This window comes from Paramormyrops kingsleyae, chromosome 4 (genome assembly GCF_048594095.1).
Source record: "Paramormyrops kingsleyae isolate MSU_618 chromosome 4, PKINGS_0.4, whole genome shotgun sequence".
Classification (NCBI taxonomy): domain Eukaryota; kingdom Metazoa; phylum Chordata; class Actinopteri; order Osteoglossiformes; family Mormyridae; genus Paramormyrops; species Paramormyrops kingsleyae.
In genome coordinates, this window is record NC_132800.1 from 30169390 (window position 1) to 30180196 (window position 10807).

Below are 10807 nucleotides of genomic sequence, written 5' to 3' on the forward strand. Positions count from 1 at the left end.
GTCTAATCTCTTCTCTCTTTTTAGTCCTTTTCTCTTGGACAAGCCCCAGAAAAACTGACAGCTCTTTTTTCGGCTGCATTTTGTACCTCCTCTGGGAGTTCTCAGAGTGCCCTCAATGGCCAGCAAAAGCGAAGAGGGTGGAGGCACCTGCGCCCCCCCCCAGGGGTAGTATTCTCATGAAGCACATATATGAATTAGACAAAGCAGGAAAGGTCCTCCGCTGACAGGGGGCAGCGTTACCGTGTCAGTATGCAGTGCAGCTCCTAACACGTGAATGAGTGCTTGACATTCTTACGAGGTGAGTTTCACTTGCACGCAACCTGAAACAAAAATATTCAATTCAGAAGCTCAAGTGAAATGGAAGTTTCTGGAAGCTGGTGTAAACTGAGGTACCCACAGTGAGAGAGGCCTGGGGGGGGGGGGGTATCTTGGAGGCACGGCCCTTTGCCACATTGTATTTTTTTTGAAGGCCATTGTCAGCAAAATTGACTTCGGATATCAGCAAAAGTAGCCTTAGAGGATTCTATCCCCTGAAGGGCTCTGCCTGTATTTTTCTCGGGTAATCAGGGAACACCGTTTTTCCCTTCAGGGTGCGGTGATTGAAGGACTAGTATGAATCTGTCTGTGCTTTGCCCCCCCCCCCAAGGCCCTGAGCTCCTGATTTTGGCTATGTGCATTCCATGCCGTACTGGACTGGGTGCCACTAGGATGGTGGTCTTGGGCTGGGCATGGTGTTGTTACGGTAACACCAGAGCTGCCGTTATCTACTCAAGAGATGCTTTTATCCAAAGCAATGTACATTTTTCAGAAGACAGGGTCAACCAGTCCCTGAAGCAATTAGGGGGCCTTTCTCAGGGGGCCCAACAGTGATATCACTTTGCTGAACCTGGGATTTGAACCAGCAACCTTCTGATCACAGGCACAGTGTTCTAACCCACTGAGCCGCACAGCATCCCCCATGTGTCCGTGGCACTGTCCTGTTATTCCTCCTGAGAGCACTGGGTTCGGGTGGTGTCATGAAGACGGCTCTCGTCTTCTGCCCCCTGCAGGTGACGTCCAGTCGCGCGGCCCACCTGGCAGGGGAGGCCTCGCAGTCACAGTCGCAGGACTCCTTCGCGCCGAGCCACGGCAGCGCCTTCCACCTGCCGGACTTGCCGCCCGCACTGCCAACACCCATTTATTACTCCTGCGCCACCCTGCCGGCGCAGCGCGTGAGCTCACCGCTGTCGGTGCAGGCGGCCGGCTCCCCTACGCGGCTGCAGCGGCTGGCGTCAATCTCCGATGCCCCAGGCTACGCCACCCTGCAGCGCATCTCCTCGCCCAAGCCGTCACCCAGCCGGCTCGCCAAATCCTACAGTGCCAGCTCCCCGGTGAACGCGGCGGCGTCCTCGTCGTCCGGGCATGCTGGCGTCTCGCCACCTCACGCCTCCAGCTCCTCGCCCCTGCACCAGCTGAGCTCCGTCATTGGCAGCTACGCCACGCTGTCCCCCACCAAGCGCCTGGTGCACTCTTCGGACCAGTACAAGATTTCCCACGAGCTGTACGCCAATGCCACCCTCCAGCGACCCGGCAGCCTCGCGGGTGAGTGGGTCCCAGCTGCCTTTCCTCTCTGCCGATGTGATTCTTAGGGCGGTGCCCCCCAATCGTAGATCACGCTAGACTGGGTCTCACAGACTACAGCAGTGTTTCCAAACCTGGTCCTCAGGGACCCACAGTCGGTCCATGTTTTCGCTCCCTCCCAGCTCCCTGCCAGACAGCCCACATTTTTGCTCCCCCCTCAACTCTTAGCAAAAAGGTGGATTGTCTGTAGGTCCCCAAGGACCGGATTAGGAAACACTGGACTACAATCCTGCAGGTCTGAAGCAGGTGCCCTTTAATTAAGTGCTCGATTAAAACACCTGCTAAGAGCAGATACTATGCAGTGTGCAAGTACAAGATGTTCACTGGTCTGTCTCTCTGTTCTCTCTCTTTAGACCTCAGAGAATTAGAAATTCTTCATCCCAAAGGAAAGTGCAAGGCGAAGCATTTTCAGCTGTCATATTTCCTGTGTTTGGCTGTTTCTCCCTTTCTGACAAGATATTTTTTTTAACTTGTGATGAATAATTATAACATATAATGGTGGCAGCTCTCTGCATGATGGTTTTGAAGAGTCTCAGTACATCAGGGCATGTTTTTGAGTCTTTATTCGATCGATAACAGTGTCATGGGTGAATGATTTCTTTATTACAGCATCGAGTCTGAGCCCTTACAAAGACATCTCAGGGTTGACTCTCTATAAATCCCCTTGCCTTTCACCCTCTGCACAAACTGTCTTCCCAACAATCAATTTCTGAAGCATCTCGGATGTCAAAATGAGGACTGGCTGTTGGGCCTGAGACAGCGAACTACGGCTCAAGCTTTTTGGGCATTATGCTCTGTGGGAAACGGCTAGCGGTCATGGTGGCATGATGAGCGCCTTTCTCGCCATTTGGCTGGGCACCCCCCTCGCCGTTTCTCACCCCCCCCGTAAAGTGCAGGAAATGGCTGTTTGGCGGATGCTCGTCGCTACATCGATTTCCCGGTTTATTGCTCGTTATTCCGGACTGAGGAACAGCAGGGGTGGGCCATGTGTTCACAAATGCTCCCCGTAGCCGTTTGCCGGCTGCGCCTTGTGAAAACGTGCCGCCTAATTGCTGTCGTGCATCTGCCCTGCGTGCAGTGTGCGTGCGCTCCAGTGCTTTTGCACTTACGCAGTGGATGTCGCTGGTTCTGAGATTGGGAGGTCTGCCCTGGCAAGCCAGCAAATAAGCATCATTAAGCCCCATTAAGTCACAGGTGCTGTCACCCAAATCCCAGTGCACTGGCCATTCCCTGGTTCGTATCCCCTTGGAATTCACTGCTGTGTTTCATTGAGATTAGTCACCTCCTCATGTAGATCTATGTGTTTATATCATGTTTGATTTTTCCGGTGGCCTGGAAAATAGGGACCTTCTATTGTGCCACTGAGACTCAGTACCTTTGCTGTGGATTAGCCATCTGGTTCTGCCGTGTCAGGTGGTCGATGCCGTCTTCGGCGCGGCACATGAACACACTAAGCATATAAAGGGCCCTCGCTTATCCTAACGGCGTCTCTGGTGGGCTCCGAAGCCCTTCGGTGCGGCCGGGTTCACGCAGGCCATGGAGCCAGGAGCAGCGATCGGCCTCCATTGTAGGGAAGGTGAAGACACGGTCTGCCACGGGCTACAGCTGGCCATCGCCTTCTCACTGCAGGGCCAAGTCAGGCTGTAGTCCGCTTTCCGGAGCGTTCTGAACGTGACACCCGGGCTTTAAATCATGAGCGGCAAATTCAGAAGATTCGCAAGCATGGAATTGAAGCTTTATAGTTCATGGTAAATTTATAGAAATCCACAAATGACACAATTCTGGTCTCGCGCTCTTCATAGTAAGATATTTTAGTAAGAAAAGTTTTTTTCTGTCCTAGTGAGGAAATGTGAAGTACAAATGCGAGTTTTATATATTCAGGGTCTGTATGTGTGAGTATACCAGCATGCTAGAGTGTCTGTCCGCTAAGATTCTCATAATGGGATGGCTTAATTTCGGGCAGTGGGTCAGCCTCACTGCTTTCGTGCCTCGATGGGGATTCTCTGGCAGACGTACAGCTTACCTCGCCGTACAATCGATTGTTTGAGTCCCACTCCTCAGGTCCTGCGGACAAGTTTGGCCCAGACGCCAGAAGCCCTGTCACCTCTTTCCAAAGCCTTTAAACTCGCTGGCTGCTGGACGAGGTTTTCAGACACTGGCAGCGGTGCTGGTGAAGCAGCCTTTTTGCAGGCAGAACGTTCCATTTGATTTACTCTCCTCCTCTGATTCGCAGTGAAATTTGCACCTCGCCCCCAGTGTCGTCTACCAATAAGAGTCAGCTGAAAGGCATTCCCCCACTGCTTCCCCACTTTGGATCCTGGGCCTGAGGCCTTCACTTGATTGGTCAACTGACCCAGGAACGAGTGGTTTCTATTGGGTTTGGAAATGTCTGCCTTATCACCGAGGACCTACTGTACAACGGAGGAATTAGGTTAGGGACCAGCGCTACTCATCAGGCTGGTGCTGATAAGGTGATTAAGGGGAAGAGAAACTGAAAGTCCCGGTCCTTATTGTCTGTCCTCTCATGGAATTAGATTCTACTGGGAATAACAGGATGAGAACGCTGATGAGATTCCCACAGAATGAGACCGGCCTCACCCTGCAATCGGTGTAGGTCCAGGGCTCTGCAGTGCAGCTCAAACTCGTCTACGCCATAGTCTGCAGCATCATGCACTCGTACATGTGGACGACTCTAAGTGACTCTGAGTGACTCGTGATCTGTGGTTCAGTGGGACTCTGACGTCTGCCGTGTCCTTATCTGCTAGTCGGTCCCACGAAGGTGCGACCCAGGATGTTCCCCTGCAAGCAGACAGCATCGCTGTCTCCGCTACGACAATAACTGCCTGCGTTTTATAGAGTGCTCTTTTTTATCTACGTATCTGTGTGTTCAGAGCTGGGGCGAATGTTAATGTTAACATCGTCGTATTAGTGAATGTCCAGGGCATTTGTATCGAATGTGCCGGTGATATATTTACCTCACCACCAGTTGCCGTATTCTTGGCAGGATCCAGGGGGTCCTACAGCAGCCAGCACAGCCATCTGGGGTCTGAGGTTCGACCCCTGCAGTCTCCAGAGCACCACATCGACCCGATCTATGAGGACAGAGTCTATCAGAAGCCCCCGATCCGGAGTCTGAGTCAAAGCCAGGGAGACCCTCTGCAGCCGGGGACTTACCGCACCAATACAGGTGAGCTCTCTCAAACAGCAGCACCAGTAAGCCCATTCACCTAGTACACCAATGCAAGTGAGCTCCCTCAACCAGCAGCACCAGTAAGCCCATTCACCTAGTACACCAATGCAGGTGAGCTCCCTCAACCAGCAGCAGCAGTAAGCCCATTCACCTAGTACACCAATACAGGTGAGCTCCCTCAACCAGCAGCACCAGTAAGCCCATTCACCTAGTACACCAACGCAGGTGAGCTCCCTCAAACAGCAGCACCAGTAAGCCCATTCACCTAGTACACCAACGCAGGTGAGCTCCCTCAACCAGCAGCACCAGTAAGCCCATTCACCTAGTACACCAACACAGGTAAGTTCGCTTACCTAGTACACCAACACAGGTAAGCTCCCTTACCTATGACACCAACACAATCACAGTAGGTTTCTCTCACATGTTGCACCACCACAGGAAATCTATCTGCAACAAAGGTGGGCTCCCTTCACTGGTCACTGAGTCTCATTGTCTAGTAACCCAGCAGTGGTGAGTTTGTGAGCCTGCCACACTAACACAGGTGAGCCCACAGACACAGCAGAGCCAACGCTGGTGTATTCCATCCCCTCGCCAAGTAACACAGGAAATTACCTTCAGTTTCAGCAGCAGCACAGCCAGGATGGCCACTAACAAAGTGACCGTCATATTTTTAGCTCTATCTTTAATTTGTATGTGGCTGTTTACTGAGGTTAGGTGCCGCGTCTTCCTGGGGGACCCAGCAGAAACAGGTCATAAATCCTGGTTTCTAGCTACCTCTCCCCTCGCCGCCTCGCACGCTGCTAAATGTCTCCCGGCTCTGAGGGATAATGATTAAAGTAATGGCTCAGTTCCTCATTATCGTCACGTGCAAATTTGCGGAGCAGGCTCTTTCATCAACTGGACGGATCGCTCGGCCTGAGTTCCAGGGGTCCGTACACATGAGGAAAGTGAGGCCGCCGCAAATGGCCATTAAAAAACTTTTCTCGCGCCGGTAGGTCGTGTAGCTAGCCTCGCTCCCCCGCTATACGGCCGCTAAGCCCATTAACAGCTCCTTGTTTTTCAGTCTCTATTTCTTTGCAGCTTACAAATACGACTACCTGAGACGTTAATTTAGTGTAATTATAAGCAGCATCACTACAGCGTCATACTCTTTGTTAGCCATGTTGATATTCTATAAGCACTACCTTGCAGCATTATTCTATAGTATTAGAATGTGCCGTCTTCCTTCATTGTGATGCATCAGAGGAATTTATGAGGTTATCCATCGATCACATCTCTCCGAGCTCTGCAGTGCCCCTTACAGGAATAATAAATCACAGGCAATTGTAAATCCACAGAGTTTGAATTGATTCGTCTCTACAGAATCGATACATCCATCGTGACCCATGTACAGTACTCACACTGTACAGGAAAACCCTCTTCGGGAGAACTGGGGAATCCCCGTCGACACCCATTAAAATCACAAAAACAGTTTGCCAGACCAGGAGGAATCAGAGCAAAAGGGTGACCTTCTAAAAAATCAATTCACATTTCAATAAATAAAAAAACATGCCATTTAGTAAAAATAAAAAAACAATTTTCAAATGGAGTTTGACAGTAGTATGTATTTCAAAATATTTAACGGTATGCAATGTAGCTTGAAATCTCTAACTGAATAGTTGTAAATCTCATAAAATGTTTATAGCTTGATGAAATTGCTGGTAGTAATTCGTAGCATTGGGCTTGGAGCCCATCGCTGTTGGGTTCGCCGTCCAGGCTGTTCCCTGCTCTCTGCCCAGTGCTGCCTGCAACAGATTCCAGGCTTGCTGTGACTCTGCATCGGCTGAGCGGTTCTTGGAAAAGAGGCAGATGGATAACTGTGGACCAAAGTACGCTTTCTGGAAGTCTCGGGTATAAAAATATCAGTGTATTTTTATTTTGACTTATGTCCCCATTTATGTCATGGCGTGTAACTCTGAATGGAGTGCTATAAAATAAACACTTTTTTAAGAAAATAGGGGATTCGGTCAAGCTTCCTTTAAACTTGTATGGAACATACAGCATTTGTACTCCCGCACATCTGGGACAAGAGTAGTTCTGCCTTTGGCTCGTTAGCTGTAGCCCGAAGATTGTTGGTTCAAATCCCCAGGTTGGCAGAGTGATGCTGCCATTGAGCCCATGAGCAAGACCCTTAGCCCTGGTTGGTACTGAGACTGACAGTCAAAAAGCATCTGCTACACAAGTGAACTTAAAGAGAGTGCTGTTTGAAACCCACGTGAGCGATAACCCTCTACAGATGCCTTCACTGCCCTCCGTTTCGTCTTGGCTTATGGCCGTATGCCCCAATTCCGTTACTCCTTCTGTGTTCAGCATTTCGTTTCCTGCCTTCAGAGCTCGGAACACCATTCCTCCGCAGCCGTGTTCAGTAAGTCAGCTTTTTTACAAGGCTGTCGGCCTGAACGGCGCTTAACGCTCTTTGTCACTGATCTCAGATGCCCCAATAATGCATTAAAGGCTTTTATGGGGTCTTATAAAGGCTCCTTAATGGGACACTTTCCCTTCCTCCGGGCTGGCTGGCCGCCCTCTCTTCGCCTGGAGCCCAAGGTTGCCCGTGGCATTTCCTGGCTGCGTTTAATGAGCCAGGCGCTGGGTCTGACTGGGGAACGTCCCTAAACAGAGTACAAAAAAAGCCGTATAAGCTCTGAGATCCTGTGGTTCGTTTTTGTCCCTCTTTCTCTCATACTGTACATGCCAACCTATTATGTCCTGTTGTCCCTTAAAGAGGACAATTATGGCTTTAAGATGACATCACATGTGTGGTGGTGTGACCATGGCAGATTCCTTTTCCTGCCGAATAAAGATTTTAATCGACGTTAAAAAAACTAGCATAGCAAACAAAAATGTGGTGATAATAGGAATAAGAATCTCCGTACTTCAAATAATGACGTATCCACTTTCATGCATGTATTTTGTAGATGCTTTTGCTCAGCCAGTGTCCTGGGGCAGTGGGGGTCAGGGGGTAGCGTGAGCGAATAATGGAGTGATGCACCTATTTCTTAGACTGAAACCTGATGTTTGCGTTCACAAACAAAGAGGCTGCAGTTGTGATGCAGTGGCGTCGGAGCTTGAGATTTTATTCCTAAAAAGCTTGCTGAGCACCTGCAGAGAAGCTTAGAGTGAACAGGGCGGGATTTGGGGGAGCATTACGATGTGAGACACGCTTCCCTACTGCGGCAGCGGCTGCTTCTGGGTGATTGTCAGGGACGGCAAAGGTGCGTGTCTCACATCCCCGTCCCTCCCCCTGTACCACACCCTGCCCGTCTTATCCTGAAATGCCCAACACTGGTGAAATGTAACTTTACTTTCTCTATAGTGCGTGTATCACCCTTGCCCTGTCATGAACTGGATCCCATCCAGGGTTGGACCTGAACTGCCCAACACTGAATTTCACCTCACTGCATGTTTGTAAACTTGGATGCTCCACATACACCGAACTGGGACCAAGCCGCGCCCGTCAGGCTCCTGGAAAGACCCAGTCGTGTGTGCCCACCGTGTGCCCGGCTGAAACTTTGTGGTTACTGCCACGTAGCTGCGTTAACTGCACGCTTGCAGCCATTAAACTGCCTTATTTTAATCACCGACTCACTAATGAAAGGATCCGTCTCAGGTGGGAAGGACAGTTGTAGCTCGGCAGGAAGCGCGTCCCCCTGTGATCGCGCCGCCGCGTTTCGCTCTCCAAAGACGGCGCGGCTCCCAACCTGCCCTGCCATCGCGCCGCCGAGTTTCGCTCTCTCCAAAGACGGCGCAGCTTCCGACCTGCCCTGCGATCACGCCGCCACGTTTCGCTCTCCAAAGACGGCGCGGCTACCAACCTGCCCTGCGATCGCGCCGCCGCGTTTCGCTCTCTCCAAAGACGGCGCGACTCCCGACCTGCCAGCTGTGAAATAAGTCCATCTAACGGCTCGACTGAACAGTCAAAATAGCAGCGGCTGGAGTTCGTTTATGGCACCATGCGCAGGAATGCGGCCGCATCCAGCTTGGCGACGCTGGTGTGCGTCGATGCATGTGATTTATCTGCAGTTGGGACTAGAAGCTTTTGAAAGCCTTTCTGTGGGGATAGATGAAGATCCTGAGGTCCATGCTGGACGTATGATGAACAGCTCCATGTACATGTGACGTGATTTCACTCTGGACCGTCATATTTAGACTTAGGAATTGAAAAGGGAAAGAACAGGAGTGTGGGATTCTTTATATAGTTTTATTTATATAGCGCCTTTCATACACTGATGTACGTTTCCTCCTTCACAGTGAACCGCCCTAAACAAAATATAGGAATGACAGAAATTTCTGCATGAAAATCAAACCTGAATCAAAAATAAAAATTGTTTGTAATTCTGATACTTTTAGCCTAGTGGTTGATCCTGTGTTTTACCTGGTAAGCCTGACTTAGTTTTGTTTAGAAAGCAAGCTCTGTCAGAAAGCTGTGTCCCAGAGGACATTTAATCTAATAGTGATGTCTGACAGATTAACTCACCACCCGCTCTAGGCTAGTTGGTTACACTACTGAGCTGTACAGTTTTCAGACAAGAAACTTTTGTGTGTTATGTACAGACAAGAGAGAAGTGGTTGTATGCTCCAGATATGCTGTCACTCCCTGGGCGGTGATTTACCTGATGTTTGCAGATACAGGCTTGCCCATCCGCTCACATGGAAAGCCTCTTACTTGATGCTTTTCATGTAAAATATGATCTGAATTAGTTGACTACATTTCCCATCATCCACTGCAGTCCAGAACAGTGGGCAGTGTGACTCAGCAGGTTGGGGCACTCTGCCTGTGAAGGACACCTATGATGTCACCCCTGAGCATGACCCTTAACCCCAATTTCTCCATAGAGTTAGGGTTTAGAGTTAGTTTTATGGTTAGGTTAGGATAGGGTTTAGGGTTATGTTAGGGTTTAGAGTTAGTTTTATGGTTAAGATGGGGTTTAGGGTTATGTTAGGGTTTAGAGTTAGTTTTATGGTTAGGTTAGGGTTTAGGGATAGTCGTGTTGTGTTGTGTGGCATTATGTGATAGTGTGGACAATAAAACCTACCCTGTAGAAGCTCATGACTCTTTTTTCTTCCCTGGTGCTCTGTGTCAGGGCCAGAGTGTGATTAGCTGTGTATCTCCTGGCTCCTCAGCGATGGAAATGTAGAGAATGGAGTGAGAGGCCAGAACCGAGGGCCTGTAGTCATGCTTTCAAAATGCAGCATGATAATTGAATTCAGTTTATTTTATATAGAGCCTATCAGTCTAAGATGCTTTAATGGATGTGTTGTGATACATTCTCGCATCATTTATACAGAAAAATTAAAGACAGGGAAATGGGAAGACGAAGTGATGCCCCGGTCACCATCCAGACATTTGGGAAAGAGGGCAGAGAGCATGAATGGTCAGATCATGCATTGACACATTAATGGACAATCATAGTGGATAAAAATGGCACGTAGAGCAGCTCCAGCAGCCATATATATGGTGTGTTATGTGCTAGGTTGTGGGTAAGCCAAACTAACGTAATAGTTCTTCACTTAAGATTTAAAAACTTTGACCAATTCAGCATCCAGACTGAGGTCCTCTCTGTAACGAAACGGGGTTTGGTACACGTCACTGCCTGAGTGGGTATGGACTGTGAGAGGTCTGGCATCATTTAAGTTCTGCTAAATTGTCACATCTTCCACTGAGGCCTGGATTGCCAGGTTGGGGAGGGCGGGGGTGTTAGAGGAAGGGATATAGGGAGGTATTCAGGGGAACATCTACCTCACACTTTTATCCAAAGTGACGTACACTAGATGGAAGGGTTACACACTAAATGTGCCATCTGGGGTTTGAACCCACAACCTCTGCGTGCTTTACTTGTTGAGCTACAGGAACGTGATGAAACTAGGTGTGTGAAATCAGAATGATGTTTTAACAGCCATTAGTTTGGTTGGTGTATCAGAGCCACTTCCTTGTCATGTCGGGGAACCTCAGCATCAACG

General features: G+C 49.6%; 1 protein-coding gene across 3 annotated transcripts in view; it reads left to right on the plus strand.

Moving 5' to 3' along the window:
• The window catches only part of LOC111835418 (catenin delta-2-like), a 191406-nt gene that overhangs the window by 93048 nt on the left and 87551 nt on the right, over window positions 1-10807 (plus strand). For all 3 annotated transcript variants that reach the window (XM_072711094.1, XM_072711095.1, XM_072711096.1), the window contains 2 exons: window positions 1050-1581; window positions 4625-4807. In XM_072711094.1, coding sequence (XP_072567195.1) covers window positions 1050-1581; window positions 4625-4807 — 715 coding nt within the window. The remainder of the gene's footprint in view (window positions 1-1049; window positions 1582-4624; window positions 4808-10807) is intronic.